The sequence below is a fragment of the Pseudopodoces humilis genome, chromosome 4, assembly GCF_049639895.1.
Source record: "Pseudopodoces humilis isolate 2021_Gansu_Grassland_sample_001 chromosome 4, ASM4963989v1, whole genome shotgun sequence".
NCBI lineage: Eukaryota > Metazoa > Chordata > Aves > Passeriformes > Paridae > Pseudopodoces > Pseudopodoces humilis.
This window is the reverse complement of record NC_142203.1, coordinates 68,627,436-68,651,180: the sequence shown is the minus strand read 5'-3', so window position 1 is coordinate 68,651,180 and position 23,745 is coordinate 68,627,436. Positions and strand designations below refer to the sequence as shown.

At 46.0% G+C, this 23,745-nt stretch overlaps 1 protein-coding gene across 2 annotated transcripts; it reads right to left on the bottom strand.

Moving 5' to 3' along the window:
• Positions 1-38: 38 nt before the first annotated feature.
• VCP (valosin containing protein) lies at positions 39-23,006 on the bottom strand. Of its 2 annotated transcripts, none has more exons than XM_005528023.2 (17): positions 22,853-23,006; positions 17,858-17,969; positions 17,304-17,476; positions 15,386-15,528; positions 11,862-11,992; positions 9,983-10,114; positions 9,500-9,602; positions 7,685-7,818; positions 7,297-7,432; positions 6,172-6,284; positions 5,403-5,567; positions 5,178-5,300; positions 3,898-4,110; positions 2,314-2,622; positions 1,369-1,524; positions 888-1,042; positions 39-488 (listed from the first exon to the last, which is right to left on the bottom strand). In XM_005528023.2, the coding sequence occupies exons 1-17, from the start codon at positions 22,867-22,869 to the stop codon at positions 383-385; spliced, it is 2,421 nt and encodes an 806-aa protein (XP_005528080.1). In that variant the 5' UTR covers positions 22,870-23,006; the 3' UTR covers positions 39-382. The 2 variants fall into 2 exon arrangements, with proteins under 2 accessions (XP_005528080.1, XP_014112434.1); XM_014256959.2 differs by lacking the exon at positions 22,853-23,006 and adding an exon at positions 22,303-22,373.
• Between the last annotated feature and the right edge of the window lie 739 nt (positions 23,007-23,745).

Sequence of the window (23,745 nt, the reverse complement as noted above, 5' to 3'; positions counted from 1 at the left end):
AGCGCCAGCACCACACAAAGGAACTGCCAGGACCTTGCTAGAGTTTTGTGGGATTTTTATTAATTTTTTTTTTATTATTTTTGTGGGGTTTTGTTTTTCTTTAATACAGGCTAGCGTTGTACCCTTGCTAAAGCTGCTGATTCTGCCACATAAACTAGAACAGAAATTTCTCAGAAATTAAGTCAGTTCCCCTCCTTGTTAATTCACTCTCTGCCTCCCAACTGAACACCGCTCTGGATTTCTGTTTGCAGAAAACATTCCCTGTACAAAGTCTGACGTGCAGCTACACTGAGGAATGAAGAAGCCAAGAGTCCACTGAACATTGGATTTTTCCCTGTACAACGTGGCCTGATGTGGAGTTTGGTCCACCGAGGACAGCAAGTTAACCGTAGAGATCGTCGTCATTGTCTTCGCTGTACACGTTGCCCCCGCTGCCACCTCCTGTGCCTTGGCTCGGACCGGCGCCGCCCTGGTTGCCTGATGGGAACCTGCATGCAGCAGTGCAGGACAGGAGAGAAGAGATACTGTTCAAAAGCCTCCCTGCAGCTCAGCACCATCCCCTCCCTCTGCACCAACCCTCAGTGACAACTAGGATGGGCAAGAAGGAATGGGATGAAGGCTTAGGGAAGGTCAAAGGGCTCATGGCTGCTGGCTGTCACTTGAGTTAAAGGAAAGAAGGGACTTCAGGAGCACCAACAAAGCATCTACAACCAACCTGCAGGCACAGCCTACACCTGCCACACTGTGTGGTGCTCAATGCATTAGGTTGAACGGCAATGTGCAGTGCAAAAGAGTTTTGTTGCCCAGAACCCATCAGAAAGCTGCCCCAGTGGAGTGCTCAGAGGCTGGCTGAGCCACACTGCCCACCCCTCACACTCCACAGGTACCTGAAGCTGCCAAAGCCACGGCTCTGCTGTAGGGTCTGTGCAAACATCTCGTATTTCCTGATGTCATTGTCACTGACAGAGCGGCGAGCAAAGCGCATGGCCTCCTCAAAGTGATCCCTGCGGATCTCAGGAACCGGGTCGTCCTCCTCCACCTCCTGCACCAGGACAGAGGGACCAGGTGAGCTGTGTGCCCAAGCTCAAGGGGGCCAACAGCCGCTCACAGCTTCCTCCCAGGTCAGGAGGCTCCCAACGCCCTACAACGTGGGGGCTGGAGAGGTGTGCATGAGTCAGGGCTGCAGAAGGCACCTCCTGAGCAATGCTGACCATGAGGCATCCCAGGAGGGTCCTCAACCTCCCACAAGATAAGAACAAAGTGCTCCAGCTCCACGCTCTGCACAAGAGCCCACTCATCCCCAAGGATGACAGAGGAACACATCACACCTCACACATGTGGGTAGGGAGAGCTCAGTGTCCCACTCACCATGGCAGAAGGGTTGGTCTGCCTCTCACGCTCTCGCCTGATCTCACTCTCAATGGATTCACGGATGGCCAGTTTGCAGGCACGCTGGCAAATTTCTGTCAGGTCAGCCCCTGAGAAGCCGTTGGTCATCTTAGCCAGGAAATCCAGGTCAACATCCTAGAGAAAAATAAAAAAGGAAGAGAAGCCTTTCCTTTACACCTCACATCCTAAAGTGACAGAGTGTCTTTAGATTCCAGGGTATCAAGGTGCTACCTTAACTATGGCAAATTTTGGAAAGATCAGCTGTTGAGATTCTCGTTTTCAGGAAAAGTTAACCACACACTAAAGCAGGCTGTGCACCTCACACCCACCAAGAATCCACAAAGTGGCTGTAAATGCCTCTGCACTTACAGATTTAGGATATGATTTGTTCAGGTCTCAGCACGAGGAGTCAAGCAAAACAGCATCAGACTGGAAATAGAGACAGGGCACAAGCAGACCAAGACAGCTGACCTCCTCCTCTCCTCCCCTCAGTTGAGCGGGTATTACTGCAACCTCCTTAGAAACTAATTAGGTAAGTTTGGCATAAAAAAGCTTGGGCTCTCATTTCATGTCTGTTTTTCTTTGATTAACTCTCAGCTGCATTATTGCCACTTCCCAGGCAAGGGACAGCTCTTGCCTATGACAGGGTTCAGCAACAACTCACCACAACAGTTCCTTTTCAATTCTTATTTCACACCTATGTGTTCTGCACTTTTTTTTCCACCTCACCAAAACAGGCTTTTCTGATCTGATTCTGCTCACCATGAGCAGAACCCCATTATGTGACAAAGAGCTGCTGTTCCTGCAGACCAATTTCCAGCTTTGCTGACACCCAACCTCAGAGCTCCAGCTTCCACAGCCTGTGTGCAACAGAACCAGCACACAGCAAACCCAAGCCAGAAGTAGTCAGGGTGCAGATCCTACCTTGGCAACTGGTGATTTCCTCAGATTGGCCTTAAGGATTGCAACCCGTGACTTCTCATCAGGCAGGGGGATGTAGATGAGCTGATCCAGGCGGCCAGGGCGCAGGATGGCTGGGTCAATGATGTCTGGCCTGTTGGTGGCACCAATGATGAAGACATTTTTCTTGGTGGACATGCCATCCATCTCGGTCAGGATCTGGTTGATGACACGATCTGCAGCACCACCACCATCACCGATATTCCCACCTCGGGCCTTGGCAATGGAGTCCAGCTCATCAAAGAACAGCACACACGGGGCTGCTTGGCGAGCCTGCAAAAAAGCAGTGGGCACCATTATTCCATGCTAATACTTTCCAACAAGGAGCACACTGACTTCACACTAACCCTTCCTAACCATTAACACAGCTCAGGAGTACCAGAAGCTCTTCACAAGGAGAGCTTGGAATAGCTGCTCCAGAGCAGTCCCTTGCCACACAACCCCTCCATTAAATTCTCCTGAACAACAAGTTGAATTTCCCTTAAGTGGGAACATTGTTAACCAGGCAGAAGAGTAGTAACTCCAACACCTAGAGTGAAAAATTGAGCTATTTTGCTGGACCAGAACTCTCCCTGCAAGACCTGAAAATGTCAACTGGTTATTCAGGCACTGAAGCAGGTAAGATATGTCCAATGGAAGGGAGAAGTCCAATTGCTGTCTTCAGCTACCTAATGTGTAGTTACAGGGAGCTGGATCTTCACAGTGAAGTGAAAGGAGGGAAGACCACAGGCAAAAGGAGGTGCCTGCTGCAGTCCTGCCATGCACATCTTTCCAGCCCCCACCGTGGAGGGTGTTGGGAGCCTCTTGACCTGGGGTCACAGCTGTGAGCAGCTGAGAAATAAGGAAAAGAAATTGTTCACACTGAGAGTGCTCCAACACCAGTACACAAGCACAGAGGTCAGGGATTCTCCACTCTTCACACATGTTCAGAACTCAATGCACTGAGCTGATGAAATTTCAAAGTTATCTCCCTGTTCTGGACAAACAGCTGAACTAGACAGTCTCTGAGGTTCCCTCCCACCTAAATTTTTCTCCACTCTCCTTCCAACTTTTTTCTAAAAGCACTGTCCCTGACCACAAGAACAAGGATTCACAGAATAGTCCATGTGGACACCTTCTGGGACAGGAGATGACACTATGGGACAACTGAGCAGGAGTGAGCTCCTTTCTAAACTGTGTATATTGCAGGACAAGAACCCACAGGATATTCTGAAAATCTACAGATGATGACAGTTAATGAGGTGTTAATCTAAGTTTCCAGGGGTGTGGAGCATACATGTGCCCTCCTAACCACAGCCTCTGCCAAAGGCACTGGGGAATTTATCACCCTCTACTGACAGATGCCAACTGCAGACAGAAAAAAGGAGTTTCAACAACTATGTTGTTGAAGAGGATTAATTCCAACACAAGGAAAGAGCTCCTGCTCTCAGTGCAAGTAGGGAAAACACAGAAGACACAAGCAAGAACCAATAAGACAGATGCAGTGGAGATAAAGTTCTGGGGGTACCTCAGCACAAAGATAGCACAGGGAGTAGGAGAAATACTTACCTTGTCAAAGATCTCACGCACGTTGGCTTCAGACTCACCAAACCACATGGTGAGCAATTCCGGCCCCTTGATGGAAATAAAATTTGCCTGGCATTCGTTGGCAATGGCTTTGGCCAGCAGTGTCTTGCCACAGCCAGGTGGCCCATAGAACAGAACTCCTTTTGATGGGGTCATGCCAAATTTGAGGAACTTGTCTGGGTGCTCCACAGGATACTGAAAGAGAACAAACAAAAACCTCTCATGATGAGCCAGAACAGACTATCTTGGAAGTACAGAATGGTTTGGGTGGGAAGGGACCTTCAAAAGACCATCCAATCCAACTCTTCTGCCACAGGAAGGAACACATTTCTCTGAGTCAGTTTTGGTTCTACCAGAGCACTACCTGAGATTTCTAGTGGATTAAACACCTGCCACGTGTCACTGCATGTTTTAAGTGGACACTGGCTTGGAAAGGCCAAAACCAACCTATTTACCTCTAGGAACTAAGTACAGTTCAGTACTTTCCCAAGTACCAGTTCAGTACTTTCCAGCACACTTAACCTCAGCTCCACTCTGCCCTGCAGAAGCAAAAGGGAACAACAGCTCATTACCTGACCTATTTGCTCTGCTCTCCAGAGACAGCAAGGTGTCTGATGTGAGCCTTTATCCTTAGCAACGAGGTCATATACAAGACAGGTGATGATTTTAACATCAGAAAATTAGACTGAAAATTTAGATTCTTTTATTCAGAGACAGGATGTTTCTAGTCCTGTGAAAGCAGGAATGTGTCAAACCCAAACCATATCAGTGCAGACACCTGGAGTTTCCACAGACCATTTGTAGCATTTTTTTCCTGCTCTTTCCCTTTGTAGAGGGTTTCACAATTATTTCTCATCTGTCCCTGTGCTAAGGCTGATGGTGAGTCCTCCAGAAACTCTCTGTATGAGCACCATCATCCACTGCCTCGCAGATAAAGCTACCATGCAGGATGATTCTCAGAACTGGTCCCACTGCTAGTCTCCACTTAAGAGATAAAACTGTGGCTGTTTATGCATGTTGCACAACACCCACATAAAATGTCACTGCAGACTCAGCTCAGGAAAACTTGATGCTGCTTCCCAGCACCTTCCTCCCCAAGTTCACAAAGATGGATCAGTATGGTATTTATAGCCCATTAGAAGCAGATACCATAAAGCCTCTGCATTTACTCCGTTTGCAGCTCAAACAGGAAATTGAAGATATTCTGGATTTTATTGTACTTTTTAAGCTGTCAAAGCAAAAAACCTGTTCTAAAGCCTTACCTGTACAAGCTCCTGGAGTTCTCTCTTCACATCTTCTAGGCCACCAATATCTTCCCAGGTAACTTGTGGCACCTCTACCACAGTCTCCCGAAGAGCAGAAGGGTTGCTCTGGCTCAGAGCCCACTGTTGTTAGAAGAAACAGTATTATATGAATTCTAACAAGTTCTTTTGCTTCAAAGAAGCAATCAATTGCACCCAGAAGAATGAGGGACACTCCTGCATTACCCTGAAGTCATCCATGGTCACAGCCAGAGAGTTCATCACTTCAGCATCGATGGTTTCATCTTCTAGGTCTATGAGATCCATCTTCTTTCTGATAGCCTGAAGAGCAGCTTCTGAGCAAAGAGCAGCCAAGTCAGCACCAACATGGCCATGGGTCTCGTTTGCCACCTGAAAGCAGAGCACTGACCATGACTCACAGGGATACAAGCAAGGACAACTCATACTCTGGTCCCTCACTAGGAAAGGAGGAGAGCAACACCAGGGCTTTGCTGCACATTCAAGACAAGTGATAACACTCAGGCAAAGACAGTGTGCTTTCTACTGCCTACTAGAGACCCAGTCTGCACCTGGAATTCAGATGGTGCACAGAAAGGTAACCCTGAGGACTGCACTTCTTCATTCAGGACAGAGATGACAGGAACCATCCAGCTTACAGGTGATGCAGTGACACCACAATGCTGACCCAGCTGTGTGTGAGCTTTTTCAGGGCTGCTGTACTTTTAAAGGCAGTGACACAGCAAACCAACCCAGGACGACAGTGGCAAGGCACTTGCACACTGGAATGATGCATATTTGTTTCACTTAGCCATTCCTAACTAGTGAGTGAGGGCTTTTGGTCACTGGTAAACTGGCCAGAAAGAATCCCAGAGGTCACACGTTCATACTGTCCTAATTGAGTCACTGCACTTGTATGATCAAGCCTTAACAATTCTTCAACTATGAAACACAGCACTGGGAACGAGACAAGCTTTCCTAATGGCACACTACTCACCTGTTCCAGATCCACATCATCAGCCAGTTTCATATTTTTTGTGTGGATCTGGAGGATCTCCAGGCGCCCGGTGGCATCAGGGATACCAATATCTACCTCTCTGTCAAAACGACCTGGGGAGTACAAGCACACATTGAGCTGCTGATCCTGCACACCACAGGAGCTGCAGTTGCAGTTCCTCTGAACAAACAAAGTGATGTTTCCAAAATATCACAAAACAACAGAATTTTGGGTTTTCCTGTAGCATCTACTGTGCTGATGCACAATAGAAGAGACAGGTCAGAGAAGGAGGAAAGACACTGACCATTTAGGCAAAGTGAGACTACTGTGAGACTAACAGTAAGACCTTGGGATTATAGAGCACAGAAGATTGCCCAGTTACTAACTTTTTCTGAGCCACGGTTTTGGGAAAATAGGCTTCACTGAACCAACATATCATGAGACATTTTTGTTTATTTCTATCTCTGTGTCCTTGTCACAAGAGTCCAAAAATACTGAGAGATTTAGTTTTTTAGAACCTTCACAGCATTACCCAAGTGGTGAAACACATGAGGAAAACAGGGCATCACTGCAATACGCACTGAGATAAGTACACTTCTATTTCTCCTCCAGCCACAGCTATGCTTTCAAAAGCCTCCCTACATATTAAGAGTCCAGTTCCCCCTGCACACTTGACAGATTCACTATTACAGACTCTACCAACTGGTCATACACCGGACGTTCACATTATGAAAACGTGAGTCTCAGAAACTACTGTACTGTTCATTAATAAAAGAAACCCAAATTGGGTAATTCACAGCCTTCTGCAATCTAATGCATGAACATCCCCTTAGGCATTTCCTCCTTAAGTGTGTCCTGAAATAGCTTCACCTAAGAGAGGCTAGCACACTTTTCCCACTTCGAAGTATTATTTTACTTCTACACATTCTCACCTAACATGGCACACAAAATGACATCAAAGGCTGCAAGCCTGGAAAATAATTTCTAGCAAGAAGCTGGAGACAAGTCAACAGTTTATGTAACACATGTTCAGCATGACTTTCTGCTCAATCCTTAAGGGGCCCCTGAAGCATGGCCTGTCACAAGGCGTGTGACATACAGGGAAGAGAGGGCAGGGGTGGTTACCGAATCGCCGGAGTGCTGGGTCGATGCTGTTGGGTCTGTTGGTGGCTGCCATCACAATCACATGTGCCCTCTGCTTCAGCCCATCCATGAGGGTCAGGAGCTGAGACACGATGCGACGCTCCACCTCCCCGTGTGTCTGGGGGCACAGAAAGCTGCACTGAGACCAACTGCTCTACACCGAGCAGGGCAGCCAGCGCTGCATGGGAGCCAGCAGATACAATATCCACAAGATAGTAACAAACGTTGTGAACTGTATCTGACCGTCCTCATGTCCAACTAAATTCAGGTGTTAAGGCAATGCTGCTTTACCCTACAGTGAAATGCAGACTCACGCCGGCTGCTACCAAAAAAAAGACATACTAATTTACCTCCTACAGGCTCTCTTTACCTTCTCTCTCTTAGGAGCAATGGCATCCAGTTCATCAATGAAGATGATGGCAGGAGCATTCTTCTCTGCTTCTTCAAAGGCTTTCCTCAGGTTGCTCTCAGACTCACCAGCCAGCTTGCTCATGATCTCAGGACCTAAAAAACAGAGATGCCACTCAGAAGAGAGGCAGCTAGCCCCAAAAACACACAGCTGAATTTTTTTAGTACATCTACATGGGACAAGCTGTATTTCAAGCCGAAGCAAATACTATCAATCAAATTCACTAAATCTGCAGCTGAAAGGCAAGACCAGCATGCAGAATTAGTTTCTATCATTATTTTGGTGTTTCCAGTTTACTCTAAGAGAACACAGCACTAGTCAATGAGCTACCTTTAGCTGCCTCTTTCCTTACCCTATTTCACACTTGGTGAGCTTCTCTGTAATGTGCCACCACACACAGTTAATGCCAGTCCTAGCTTGCAAGAGAAGCAATCAAATTATAAGGTGATGAATTATCAGGATAGGGAAGGAAAAAGCTCTATGAAGCCATCTTTAGCTTACATTACACAGGTATACATTTACCTCTGCATGATCCTATAAAATGAAGAAGTCAAAATAACCAACAACAAACAAACAAAAACACAACCTATCGCCTCTCGAAGGTTAAATACAAAATAAAAGTGTGTAAGCACACTGATCCCAAATGGATGGACAGCACTCCCCTGACATCTACAACTGCTGAACACTAGTGCAGGTTTAAAGATTTATTCTGTTTTTACAGATTTTGCTCTCATGCTGATGGCAGTGGCAATGAAGAGAAAATATACCTTTAGAGGATACAAGAAAAATAAACCTGACCCTCAGGCACAGAAAGCTGCCAGCTGCAGAGACACAGGGAGGGTCAGGTGCTCTGAGCATTTCATTACAGGTAACTCACCAGTTCTCATCAGCTCTGTCTACAGCACTGCCTGCAGCTCCGGACTGGGCCAGCAGGTAGTGAATGTGTCACTAACTCTGACAGCATTATTTTTATCATGCAATAAATGTACAAGCATCTAAAGAAACAGCTGGTGCATTAGCATTTAGTGACAGCTTCCACACACTTAAGGAAGTATATGACAGGGTGACATGCAACTAAAATCAGCCAATTTATATAAAAGCAACTCCCTAACCCTACTGCTGGTCACTGTTGGGCTGTATTATACTGTCCTAAGCTATCACATGATTGAAATCAGAAAAGAAAAGTTGCATTCCTTCAATAGAAATGTTCTCTTATTCCAGCACTGACTAAAATGAAACAGAAAAGCAGTGTGGAAAATTCAGAATCTGGTCCTTACTAGGTATCAACCAGTAGTCACCTCAACTGCTACAGGTGAGAGTTATCAACAGGAGTTCTGTCACTTATAGCTAAATCCAAAGCATCTCATTATAGTTTTCAGGGAAGTTCCTTCCAAATAACGTACTAAAACAAGAGGTCTTTGTGCTTTACTTGAGGGGAAAGAGGAATCCACAGCAGCAGCTTCTTTTCTGAATGGAACACGGTGGGAGCAAAGCCTGACAGCTCTGCCTTCACCAACATAAATAGATAGACACCTAATCCCTGTGTCTCAGCACAGTCTTCCAAGCACTCTGCTACAACACAAACGAGCTTCAGTAAAGTGCCACTACAGAGACTTCCACACAAAGGGCTTCCAAGTGTCCCCAGAGGCATGCTTGAAAGAGGTAAGGAAGGATGTCAGGAAAACAATCTACAAGTCCTATTAACACCACTCCTTACCATAAGATGGACAAGTGAGCACACAGCAGACCTGGGGCCAAAGCAGCCACAAAACTTACCGTTGATCAGGAAGAAGAAAGCCCCTGTTTCATTTGCCACCGCTCGGGCAATCAGTGTTTTACCAGTGCCAGGAGGACCATACAGCAGGATCCCACGTGGAGGCTGAGGACGAAGGCAAGGGACTTAGGTCGAGAGTATCTGACTGCTTAAGCAGCTTCACAGTGAATTTGTAAGCATTTGATAATGCCAGTCTGAAATTGTGATGCAAATTCATGCAACAGCTGCCATGTCAGCATTGCTATCAACACCCTTACTACTTCACACAACACACAACAAAAACCTTGCCAGTAACTGGCAGCGTTGAGTCAAAGCATCACTCTGCTTTACAATCTGCCAGGGTTTCACTCTGTGTCCAGAACACGTAAGCAAATACTTCCAAACGCCAGCATTAAAACAAAACCAAAAATCCTCTCCCAATGCCTCCTAAATGTCTGTCATGGAGAGACATGTCCCAGCGCAAGCCATCTGCATTGGGGACATACCTTCACCCCTATGGCCTTGAAGAGAGCAGGGTGTCTGAGGGGAAGTTCCACCATCTCTTTGATTTGAGCCAGCTGCTTCCGGCAGCCACCAATGTCATCATAGCCCACTTCATTCAGTGACTCCTCTTCATCCTACCCAGGAGGAAATACATCAAACATCTGAGTGAAAACAATAGTTCAACAACCCCTCCCAGTCTACAGAAGCCAGGATTATGGCTTTTTACACATTTCTTGCCTGTCTTGAGATTCTCACTTTCAAGTCTTCCTGATGTCTTCTATAATTGTTTCATAGCTCTGTCTTCCCAGACATATAAAGAGAATTGCCTGCACGTATTCAGACTTCACTGAAGCCCACCCTCTGGAATGACAGCCTCTGCTGCCAGGTTCCCTACAGACTATAGCACAAAACAAGCTCTGTGACTCTTTGATGGGGCTAATGGAAGTAACAAGAGACAATGTCAGTATAAAATATACTTACTCCTTAGAGTAAATGCTGTCTAGCAATTTGGCATATTCATCTGCCAGTTATTCAAGAGCAGTACTACCTTTTGAGACTGACTCCAATTAGCACCGAATGTTACGGTCCAGACATATGGATAAGATCAGTTGTAACCAACTCTTCCTTCACAGTATCCATTTATTCAGCTGTCCAAACCTTTACTGGCCTCAGTTTTTTAGGCCACACTAAAATAATAACATAACCTGGAATCTTGGAGGGGCTCAGTTCAAGTCCCACCTACCTCAAGAAGGTCACTCAGGGGCTGGACCTAACAGGCACTGAAGGTCTCAATTTTGGAGATTTCTGCCCTCTCTGGGCTCTGCTCCAGGATTGGGGAAACATTTTTCCAAGTATCTACTGGGAATTTACCTTGATCCAGTTTATGCTACTGTGTCTAGTCATGTCCTTGGGCACAGCTCTCAGAAAAGCCTGGTCATCTATCTCTTCCCATCAGATATTAGTCAGTAGGCCTGTCCTTTTGCCTTCCCTTCTCCAGGCTGCATCATCCAATGATCCCAGTCCCTTCTCTTTCACTCCTGACCTCCAGTTCCTCATAATTTTGGTGGCCTAGGCTGAACTTACATCTCTCTATCTCTCTATCAATCTATCTCTCTATCAATCTGTCTCTCTATCTACCTACCTACCTACCTATCTCTGCTGTGGCCTGAAGAGGCCAAGTGGGATTCATGGAGTGCCCAAGTGCAGTTTCACAAGGGTCACAGACATGTTTTTCAGAAGGAGCTAACAACAAACCAGCACACACACTATTTGCAGGCAGAAAAAGGTACTTATTCTGTGAAGTACGCACCCATCTTAGCTCACTTTTCTGAGATTTCCTACTCTATAGTAGGGTCACCAAGACCTGTCAGACAAGCCTCTCAGGCATCCACAAGGTTGCAATACTCAAGGCTGGACACCTCAGTGGACTGGGGAAGTAATTTTTTTTTTTTTTTAATGTAAAACATTTGGGGATTTCACATTTTTCTCGGAAAAAGTGACCATTACTTTCTTTTCATGTGGCATGGAATTTAAGCTCTCTCATCTATATATCAAGGGAATACTGGAATTAAAAGATGCATCCAAGCACAGTGTAAAATATCTGGAAGCAGATGCAAAACAGCTGCTGCCAAAGCATGGCATCTCATCAGCAAACCTACCCCCTGGTGCTTTCAGCATATGAGGAAGACACTGGAAATACCTTTCTCTGACTGCCTTCAGCAGCAGTTCATCTCCTGAAACCAGAGTTTCTGACCCTTACATTCAGTGGATAAAACATCAAAACAGGAACTGCAAACACTGCTGCCCTCAAGCACTGTCCTAGAAACAGGCTTTGAACAGAGGAGATCCAGCAGGAAAACCACATGGCAGGGTTCTGCTCACCTCCCGTTTGATGGGCTCTCCCTCACAATGGATCACGGTGTCCGGAGCCACTATGCAGTACGGGCTTGGATCTGTCTCCACCACTTTGAACTCCACTGCACGCATCCCTCCACGCACCAAGAAGATGTCACCTGTAAAACCCCACACATCAGTGGCCTGTTGCAACCCACATCTGCAAAATGTCTACCCCCTGCACAACAAGCAGCCGCAGAGTTTTATGAAGTGGGTCACACAGGCAGACACTGTGGCATTTATAACACTGCTTTGCATGTTAAACTCAAGAGCTGCATGCACTGCGACAGCCTGAGTACTGTTTCAGTTCTCAAATTACATCCAGCAAACAACAGAAAAGAATACCCTGCCCAAATAAAAAACACAAAGTCAAGAAATATTTTTTTTTCTATTCAGTTTCAATTTAACATTTCTAAAACAGCCAAAAATCCCTAACTTAATAAAAATTTATTTTGAATCTGTTGTAACTAGCTGCTACTAGTTATAACTGTTCATTTTCAGAAGAAGAATAATATATAACATTGCACTGTGACTCCTGGCTGCACTGGGATGCAGACCCTGGATAACTCTGACTTGTGTCTACAGTGAACTTTAATCTATGGTACAGCAGAAGTGTTATGAACACAAAGCCAAAATCCATTTGGTTTTCTACTCACCCTCCCAGATATTACTTAAATTACTCTGAAGAAGTGAATTTAGTCAGGGTGCCAGCTGGCTTACATGTCTTGGTTTCATCTGGGACAGAGCTCATTTTCTCCCTAGCAGCTGTTTCAGTGCTGTTATTTGGATTCAGTATGAGAACAATGTTGGTAACACACTGCTGTTTCAGCTGTTGCTCAGCAGTGCTTACCTCCCCCAAGCACTGCTCTGCCACTGAGCAGGTGCACAAGACACCAGGAGGGAGCATGGCCTGGAGAGCTGACCCAAACTGCCCAAAGGGATATTCCATGACATTGAACACCATGCTCAGTGTATAAACTGTGTGGATTTCACTGGGAGACATCACACACTGATGAGGGACAGGCTGGGCATTATTCAGCAGATGGTGAGCAACTATCTCAGGTGTTGTGCAACACCTGTCCTTTTGGGTTCCCTCCCCTGTCTTTATTATTATCATTATCATAATTTTTATAATATTTTACTTTGTTTCAATTACTAAAATGTTCTTAACTCACAGGTTTTTCCTTTTACATGATCTGTTCCCCATACCATGGCTGGATGGGAAATAAGTAGCTGTCTGACATTCAGTCACATGCTGGGATCAAAGGACAACAGTCCTTTTTGGCAACCAGCATGGGGACAAAGGGTTGGCATAACAAGATCTGAGCAGAGCATGCCAAGCTAAATTTGTTATAAGCATTCAGTATATAATAATAGCTGGTGACAGTGTTTATTCATGCTTATTCTCAGCGTGCATTTTTTAACACACCTTGTAGGTATCCCCTGTGGTGAGGTTTACTGTCCTGGCTGCCTGGGCTAAGTTTATCTTTGTGTTGTTCTTTGCAGTAGTAGCTTGTGATGTGATGGAATCACTAGTCCAGATACGAATCTGAGGAGAGAACTGAGCACTGCCATCTGCTCTGCACCTCGGGAGCCATCCACTGGGAGCTATTGGTAACTTCACCTTTCCTACACATCCGATGTCCAGTGCCAGGCTGATTACAACTGCATTTGAGCACTGTCAAGATTTTTAATATCCTTTCAATAGACCTGAAGCCAGCCTTATCACAGAATTTCCTTAGCGGGAAGGGACCCATGGGGATCACCGAGTCCAACTTCTGGTCCTGCACAGGACAGCCACAAAGACCACACCACATGCCTAAGGGTATTGTCCAAGTGCCTCCGGAACTCTGGCAAGCTTGGTGCTGTGAAACAGCACATTGCTGAATGTGATTCAGATCTTGTTTATAGTTAACATATTTAAGAACACCACCCAGAGGAGAAAGTGTCCAGGCCAGTGACTACCTAAAACATTTTAGAATTTCACTCCTGAACTATGGATGCTGAAAGCAGGCAAGGAGCACAGTGCCTGTGTGAAACTAAGTCTCACTCTGGCCTGGGAAATCATAAGGAAGAATCCAAACAACCTTTGCAGGTGTTGTTTGGATCATTGTTTCCTTGCAAGAAACAGTCAAGGGGTGATGTACCCAATTGTCCAATAATGGTGATGTGTTGGTTTAATGACCAATGAGAGTTTTACCTCTTGGACCTTCTTGGTCCTGTCTATAAAAGAAGATCTGGAATAATAAAACCTGCTCTCTCGTGACACTCAGCTAGAGAGTCTATGTCATACGCTTCGCTGTTCCTAATATATTGTGACACTGGACAAGTGTAGAATCCTGAAAAACTAGTAAGTATGTGGAAAAAGGTGTGCTGCCATGCTGGCAGTTCCAGAGCGACACAAATCACTGCAGTGAGCTGGAACTTGGCCCAGCACATTGGAAGCCTGTTCCATATTATTCCGTACTCAAAGAGGAAAAAAGGTCTTTGGATCTAATGACAAAATATCATGCACTGGGCCTACTCCAATTCCAAGGACAGGCAAAACATGCTTCTGAGAGAGTGTATTGCATTCCATACCGTGCACCAGCCTCTGAAAAACCAAATGATGCAATGGACTGCTCATGACTATATGGAGAGCAAAGGTTGGTGTGACCAGCAAACTTTGGGACACACATTTAGCAAAAGCCACCTGGTGACTAACTCTCCCTATCCAACATTTTAACATACTGTAGAAGGAGACAAAGTTCCTGTAGTGCACATAAAAAATATGCTGGGATAAACATTCTGGGTTGCTGCTACCTCAGGCAAAGGCAAACCCATGCATGGTTCTGCTTTTCCACATATGGTTCTGCTTTTCCTCAAGGACCTGGGTGCATTTTGTGGGTGACATGGGAGGATGGAAAAGTCCAGTGTATCGATCAAGGTGATTTGATTTTAAGTGAGAGTAGGAAATTAACAAAATTGCATGATGCTAATTGTTACTTAATGCTCATATGATCACTTCTATGGCAGCTATCTGCACATCACCACATTCAGTACCTGACAGCAGCTGAATTTACCACTACAGATGTGGGGATCTGAACCTGAGTCTCCTTCAATAACCACATTAATGAAGGATAAACTCTGATGAAACTGGATAAGCACAACATACACCCAAACAATGGATTAATATGCAGGTAACTCACCAATTACATCACGTGGTAGCAACTTAGTTTAATGAGATTTTCTCCCAAGTTCCATGTGAGCCTTTCTGATGCTTTCCCATCTCATACAGCTAAAAAAACTGCAGGAGAACTACCAAATCCCAGTGTTTGCTGCCAGCCAGCAGCAGCAAAAACTCCTTCTGAAGATTACAGAAAATTTAAATTACTACTAGCAAAATTTCTCCCTACAGATGCTGGTCTAATGCTTCACAGAGATCTGTGCAAGCTTCTAGAAATTCTCTGTATTTAATCTTAGGACTAGCTCACATTTGTGGCTGTGAGGACTTCAATGACAGGCATTATTACCTTTCCTGATAGGTCTGTAAGCTTCCAAGAAGTAGGGCTTGAGATAGACCTCAAACAGATTCCCTGTGATCCCCTCTACTGTGTCATCAATTGGCAGCACGTGGATACGTTTGCCGTATTTCACATCTGGGCAAGGCTGGATGCTGCAAAAGAAGAAAACTCCAGTTAGCCACATTGTGCTGGACTTGTACCTCAGTGCTATATCTGGACAAGAAAAGACATGCCACTTCCCAGGAGAGAACATCCCAAGGCCATGAAAAGCCCTAAAAGAAAAGGTGCGACTTCCTACTCGCAAAGGAGGATTTCAATGCTGACAAGGCAAAAATCATACCCACCAAGAGTTACTTTTCACAGCACACACTTGCCTTCACTCCTTTCAGCCCTGTCCAACACTACTGGAAAGCTTAAGAGTTTCCTCCTACCCTTCTGCAGACCCCCTCACCACATTCACACATCTCTATGTAGCCTGAAGACCTGCAAGAGTCACGAGGTAGCTTTCAGTTCAACAAGTCACTGCAGAACCAGCTGCAAGGAAAAGTGAGTTGGGGAAAACTCTCTTTACTCCTCTCTCTCACTACAGTGGCCAGAGTCCCTACTGCTGACAAACCTGATTCCAAGGAAAGCCTCTTGCATTACCAACCAGGAGTAAACACCTTTGCAGCCACGTGTCAGTCCCACTTTGTGAGGGCTGATGACTAAGTTAAAAGCTGAAAGCTCTTTCCCCTTTTTAAATACATGCTACAGTTATTATTTGGCAGTGTAGCACAACAACCTACTGTAGCGACAGCTCAAAGTATCCAGCTGTGGCAGAAACTGGCTTCACCACCTAAGAAAACTGCAGCTGAGCATGCAGCTTTCCATATGTGACTTTTGTTAGGGACTCCTAACGGATTCTTTTACCACATGCAGAGAGGACCACGTTACAGAGAGGATACAGCAAAAGGGTAAAAGAAAACAGAGACTGCCCCAGAAGGAAAATATTTGACAGACCACAATCAAGAAGCGATTAGCAGATGAATCTGGATCCTGGCAGAAACCAGGACACAGTAACACTACAAGCAGTTAAAGACTGGCAAGAAAAACTTTGAGGGCAAGTGTGTGAAAATTCCCTGACCTCGCAATGACTCAAGACAATTGGTAACACATTTGGGAAGCTGAGAACCACTACAGACTCGGTGCTAACAGAGAAGACAAGAGCATGGGCTGTCATGCTAGAAGAGACTCCAACAGGAATCTCACATCAAGTTAAGGTAAGAATTCACCTCTACTTTAAATCCAAAGACACAAAGCACCATTTTGAACCAATTACAGAAGTGATTAAAACTTGCATTTTTAGTAGAGGGATGGGTGGAACAGCCTCATTTCTCTCATCTACTAAGTTTGTATGAAACATATTTTGCATTTAAAAATTATTACAGATATCACCCCAGAAAGTCTGGTGTCAGAAACAGGCTCTCATTTTCTCAGAGACAATGCTCGGGAGGAGGAGAAGCTGTCAGCCTTCCCCTATTTAAACCTGCATAATTTTTATGTTCAGGAAATGCTCATGGGCTACTGTTCTACCCACTCCCATCATGGAATGGGACCTGTCTCCTGTAAGCAGAGATCCATATTTCCAAGTTTTACTACTACTTTTAAGGTCCCTTCCAACAAATTATTTTATGATTCTACTTCCTGCAAGTGCTCCACAACAAAATCCCTGCAAATTTTTTTAAGCATTCCTGATTTAAAAACTATTTTTACAACAACAACTGGAATATAAATGTCCAAGATTTTTAATCTTGCTATTTGGCTGTTCCATTTTTTTCTGGCATTGATTTCTAACAGGTTTTAACTTGTTTTTGCCATAGGGCAGCTCAGATACTATGAGATAATGTGTAATGCTGCCAATGTCTTCCACAGGTAACACTGTTCTCACCTGATCACGTCACCCAGGCGCACTCTCAGGTTGTTGCGAACAACCCTATTCATGCGGATCTTCTCATCTGAGCAGGTATCATCTGACAGAACAATGCAGACTGCTTCTCTCCTCTTCTTTCCTTTGAGCAGGACAGTGTCTCCTCTGAACAGCTGCAGTTCATCCATCTTTGCCTGTAAAGAGTAAAGTGTTAGAAGATGCTTTTGAAAAAGTAGGAATTCATGCATTTGAAGGAGTTATTTGACCTTGGAAATTACACCTTGGAAGTGCTATATACCAAATCCAGAGGACAAAGACTCTTACTACAGTGCTACAGAGCTAATCCCGAAACCAGAGGAAGGGCACAAGCTCAAATGAATCCTACAAACTGAGGCTCAAAACACTTTTTATCAAGGAGGAGTGTCAGGAAACAAGACAATCCTCCCTCAGTGGTAACAGCTGTAGCTTCTGACACAAACACTTATACTCATGTTGCAAAGTTACATTTCAAGTTAATAGAAAGCAACAGCTTGCAAATTACCAGATTAAACGTTTTGCCTCTACAGATGACGCACCTGGGACAGTGACACAACACTGTTGTCTTCATTGATGGCTTCATCAACAATTAACCGATTGGGCCTGTTCTTCTGCTTCAGAATAGCAGTCGACAAGTCATCGGCTTTAGAGCTGGGAGAGAAAACACAACTTATGAGCCTGAGTGATGTTGGCCCTGTCCAGCCACCTAGTTTTCATCTCCTCTTTCTTCAAGTTTCTTTGTTGTCTTGTCTTTTATAACCTCTACTTGTTTGTAGCACAAAGAAGAACACTATCTCCCAAGGACCAGTTGCAGGAGCTCAGGGGAGGATGTCTTCTGTCAGTAAATGTAACTGTGAGCTTCCAATGGATACAGCTATGAAGCTATCTATGAAAAGAAGTGGTCAGTGAGATGTTGCTGACTGTAAGATGTTTTGCCTCAATGAATTAGTCAGACTCATCTGAAATCACATGTAACAGCTACCAACAAAACAAAAGTTCAAGTCTATTTGGCATCAAATCCCAGATAAATAGGGGCATTAAAGGACAATGCTGCAGCAACCCTGACAGGAAGAGTTGTAAGAGTTTAGCCTGTCAAGGCCTGTTTGTTAAACCTATCAAGCTGCAGAAATATTCAGGTGCTCATAGAAAATGACTTTGTGTTGGGGTTTTTTTAGCTCTTTTCCATAATACCTTCACAAAAGTCACTGCAGCTCTGGCCTATGACATCACAAGAAATACAAGAGGTAATTCACTTCCCTTGACAAAATGGAGCAAGTAAAACATCAAGGAAATGGAATAAGGGCAGATTAACTGTTCTCCTTCAAAATCTAATACAGTAAATAATTCACTCAATGACAGAATATGAATTAGAACCAAGTTATTCTTGAGGAGCTCTTAGAAGCTGTACATTAGCCATACACATCAGGGTTGGAGTGCTGTAGCTTCCCCCAGTGGGCTGACTACTTTCTCCAAGTATGTGGCTGTGCCAATGTCCAAGGTGAGAAGAGAAAACGCTGCATAGCCTGACTTGATTCTGAAAGAAAATAAAAGAAAAATAAAGTCTTCCCCTGACCTAAGCAAGCAGCAAGCACTAGCAAAGAGTAGGGAGCTTTGTGGACAATGGAAGCAGCCATAACTTTTGCTCCATCTCACCCTTTTAGAGACTGAATGATGAGAAGAAACCAAACCTTCAGTGGAAATGGCAGCACTTGGCATGTTCACTGCATTTTAAGAGTCCATTAGAGAGGGGTGACATATCTGTGGTGTGATGTTACCCAGGTCCCTCCCCACCTCAAGACAGAGGCTTTTCCAAGACAGGCTATGCAGTGTCGGCTCCCTTCTCTGACATGTAAAGAGGAAACAATACCAAGCAAGCCACTGAGAGCAGCCAGCTTGCTTTCAAAAGATTTTCAAGCTTCCCTTAAATGCTGGTAGCACAGGAAACATGTTGCAAACAGGCAATATTATTTTAAGTGAACAAAACAAGTTGTAAAACATGTTCTTTCCTGGACTGCCAACACTATTGAAAGTTATCTTTTTTCCCTCTCTTTATTAAAGAGTGCAAGAGGTAAGACATTGCAGATCTATTGTCCAAGCAAAAAAGAACACAATAAAAGCTGCTGAATACATCCTGGAAAGGGCTCATGAATTCCACAATCAATATAAAAATGTAGTCTTGTTTGTGAGTTCTAAAAAGTCTGCGATTTCCAGGAAAACAGAGAATAAGAAAATGAAACAAATAGATTATCAGGGCAGATTATGGCTAAACAGTGCATAAAACCAACCTATTTGTAAGGACTTTGCCTCCTCATTAACTCCTGGCTGCTGGAAACGAACCCAGCAAATAGATTTCAAGATTTCAGTGAAGGGACACCAGGGAGACACTCCACTGGTTATCTGGGTTATTCAGAGTGTGACTGTAACTCCTCCCCCTGCACATAAGATGTGAATCCCATGGCTTTTTGATAAGAAGCCACTGCCAGACTTTGGCTAAGTGAACTGTTGCTGAAACTAAGGGTCTATTCCTTGGGATGCAGGGACTGCTATTACAGCCTAAAAAACAGCCTGGAACACCAGATCAAAAACAAATGGTAAAGGAACTGGGTAACAAGTGAAAGCTTTTCAGTCAACACTGTACACAAAACAGAAGCTGCAGAAGACTGGAGAGAAACTTTGGATAGCTCCTGACATACAGCAATGTGGAAAAACACAGCACGAATCCTCCTGGTTCTGCTAAATAAGAGAAGAAAGTTTTAATATGGAAGAACTGAGCCTAAGAACTGAGGGCTGGATCAATATCAGATACACTTATAGCAATTTAAAAGTATTGGAAGCATTAAAAACTAAATAAAAGTGTCCAAGAAAGAGCTTCCAGGGAGCTAAATGTGCAGGGTCAGCTTCAGTGCTCTGACCTGACTGTTCTGCAGAAGAAAAAACAAAGGTCCAACAAAATTACATGTCAGCTCAGCAGGGAAATTATATTATTTCTCCTACAGACAAGGGTAAGGTTTAGACAGACAATCACTACCCATCTTTCAGCAGCAATTAACAATATTGTTATCATCACCATCTGCCCTCATTGCATCTCTCAAGGAGTTCCTTGTGCTGCAGCTGAAATAACAGGGCAAGAGATCTGTGCACCTCAACCACACTCAGACAAATCCCAACATCTCTGTGAAGGAGAGCACAAACAGAAAATACCAAGCAGGAAAGCCTAAGGCATGGGTTGGGACTCTCTCCTGACAACTGTCCCACTCCTGATGGGAAACTTTGCGAAAGGATAGGTACAGAAAGCTAACCTAGGTAATTTTTAAAGCCCCTTGACGAGCTTCTGGTCAGAGACAGCCTGGTGGAAACCCTCCAAATCACCTCCCTGACACACCTGTCAGTTCCCTCACACACTTTCCCTCTCACCCCTTTCTTTCCCTGACTTAACAAAGAGACAAATGACACAAAACATAGCTTTAGAGCTGTTTTGGAATTAAAAGGAAATTCAACATCTGTATTAGGCTGCACCTAGACAGAAGCCAGAAATGAGGACACAATCACCAGCACAGAAAATGGTCAAGCTTGTAAATAAAGTGCAAGACATCTAGAAAACTGAAGCAAATATGTACTAGCCCTAGAGGCCAACCATAACAGGTTCCCTCAGCCTCCTTTCCTCTCAGTAAAGCAGTTCAACAGCCTCATTTCACAGATGGGAGAACCAGAGGAACTTTCTACAACTTACAGAATCACAGAATATCCTGAGCTGGAAGGGACCCATCAAGATTATCAAGTCTAACTCCTGGCCCTGCACAGGACCATCCCCAAAAATCGCACCATGTGCCTGAGATCATTGTCCTAATGCTTCCTGAACTTTGCCAGGCTTGGTGCTGCGATCACTTCCCTGAGGAGCCTGTTAAGGTGAATGACCACCTTCATGATTTTCCTGATATCCAACCTAAACCTCCCCTGACACAGCCCCATGGACTTAATTACACTCAGTGGTTTCTCTCTGTGTCAGAGCTCCCCTTATCCAGCAACTGGTAACACCCGGAGGCATATTACCTCACAGTAAAGGGTATAAAGAGCCAGAGAAGAAAGTCATTACCAGGTAGTGATCCTTCTGAAAATGATAACCAACCTCCAAAGCCCCACTTAAAATAAGGAAACAAGCTATTCCTTCAAGTTGGTGCTAAAAATAAGCAAAAAGGCACTTCCTAGAATGATTCCAGCTGCAGTAAAGAAAGTGAAATCAGCCATGTCTTCTGTACGCTGCCGTGAGTTCTTACCACCATCCTTGTGAAAATCACTTCCCAGATAAAACCCCTGGACAAATCCTTATCAATATGAACATCTGATTTACAGACTGAACTACTTTTCCCAGGTGGGTATTAAAGAAAAAAAAAAAAAGAGTCATAAAACATTTTTATCCCCAAGTGAAGTGTCTGAGGTATGTGGTGACTGCAGACACTTACTGAAACAAGACAACCACAAGGGGAGTTCAGACCCATTGTGGAGAAGCCAAGTTTTCAGCACTGTTTCAGACTGGCTGGGAGAGGAAAATGGGAGCCCCTTCAGATACCACACTCCCTTAGCTTTTGGAATGCTACTTGCCATGCTGAGACTCGGTACAGCAAGATGGCTGCCAGCAGCTGTGACAAAAAATGGCATCTAAAAAGTAACCCTGTTCCACTTGCAAACTAACTTTTTCTGGTTCCTGCGTGGGTGAGAAGAACTTTGCTGAGGTAGAAATCCCTTTCTAAAAACACTGTTAACCTCGCCCAGCTGCACAACCAGGGTCTAGGAATGTCACTTCCAGCGCAGACACGGAATGCCTGGCACATCTCACTGGAACTGACCCGGCAGGGCCAAGCACGTTTGGATTCCAGGAGTTGCAAAAGAAAAGGAAAACCTATTTAAAGAACACCCAAAGGCACCGAAAGTGCCTCTACAGAAGTTAAAAAGTCACTTTGAGTATTCTTGGATTGGGAAAATGTACCTTTGGATTCCATTTTACCCCGCTCAGAATGCACGTGGTCTGCGTGCAGAGACTGCTACTCATTCCTGAGGAGCTCGGAAGATGATCCTCAGCCTGTAACTGAGTATTGCCAAGAAGAGTGAGGCAAGACACCCGAGACGGAAACACCGCCGCCGATCGCCTCGGCCATGCCCGGCACAACATGTCTGCCTCGGCTAGCGCCAAGTCACTCGCCTGCCCCAGCCCCAGAGCCTCTGCGAACAGGAGGAGCCCGGGACGGGTCTAGAAAACAAAGCCCTCCGTAGTTCAGGGCCCGGCGGGCGGGCGGTCCTAGGCCCGGCGGCGGCACGGCGGGAGGCCAGGCCCGGCCTCACCCCCCGCCATGACTCGACACTTCCCGGCGAGGCCCGGCAGTGGCGGGGCGGACTGCGGGAAGCGGCTCACCCCCGTTCTGGCGCCGCCTTCGCCCGCCTGGGACCCGCGGGCCGTCCCGGGTGAAGCGGGCGGGCCGGATCGGGCCCAGGCCGCGGCGAGGCCTAGGCCCCGGCGAGGCGGCGGGGCCCGCACTTACTCGGATCCCGAGGCCATGGCGCTGCGGGGAGGGGGCGAGGGGCGGCGGACGGCGGCTCCTCGGGGCGGGCGGGGAGGTCAGAAGGGTCGCGGGGGTCGCGGGCGGGGGGCGGAGGATTCGGGGCGTCCGCGCTGGCTAAGCCTCAGCGCCGACTCATCGGCGAGGGGACCCCCCCCCCCCCCGCCCCGCCTGCCTAGCATCAATGTGCGCCGGCCAATCGGAAATTCCGGCCGCCCGCCGCCTCGGCCAATGAAAGAAAGCAAAAAACGAGACATACGGCTCCGCCTAAGCTTCGCCCCTCCGTGTGCCCTGGCCAATTGCCACCAGCCAGGCGCCACTAACGGTAGCCAATCGCAGAGGGGCTCTCCCTCCGAGCGACAGCTCCTGCGCGGCCAATGGCGAGGAGCCACCGACGGGAACATGCGGGAGGGAAGTCCCGCCTCCACAGGCACAGCTGATTGGGCAGCTCCCGAGGGCAGGGCCAATCAGAAAGGGCGTGGTGCGCACGCGCGTCTCTTCCCGCCACTCAAAGGAGCCTTGTGGTTAGGGAATGGCCGGCCCCTTGCAGGGCTCCTGTTCCGCCCTGCCCAGGGCACCGACACCTCCCACAGGACCAGGCTGCTCACAGCCCCATCCAACCTGGCCTCGAACGCGCCCAGGGATCCAGGGGCAGCCACAGCTTCTCTGGGCAACCTGTGCAGGACCTCGGCACCCTCACAGGGAAGAATTTCTTCCTGATACCGCATCTAACCCTGCCGTCTGTCAGTTTAAAACAGCTGCCCCTCATGCAGGCACTTTATGCCATTGTGAAAAGTCCCTCTCCAGCGCTGCTGGAGCCCCTTGAAGGCACGGAGATCCTGGAGCCTTTTCCAGGCTGAATAATCCCAACTCTG

Bases quoted from the DNA above. Each gene is read 5' to 3' on its own strand.
- VCP (XM_005528023.2), bottom strand. The intron at 6,285-7,296 runs GTAACCACCCCT...TGTACTCCCCAG, and splicing joins CCCAGCACTCCGGCGATTCG to GTCGTTTTGACAGAGAGGTA. The intron at 4,111-5,177 runs GTAAGGCTTTAG...GTTCTCTTTCAG, and splicing joins AACTCCAGGAGCTTGTACAG to TATCCTGTGGAGCACCCAGA.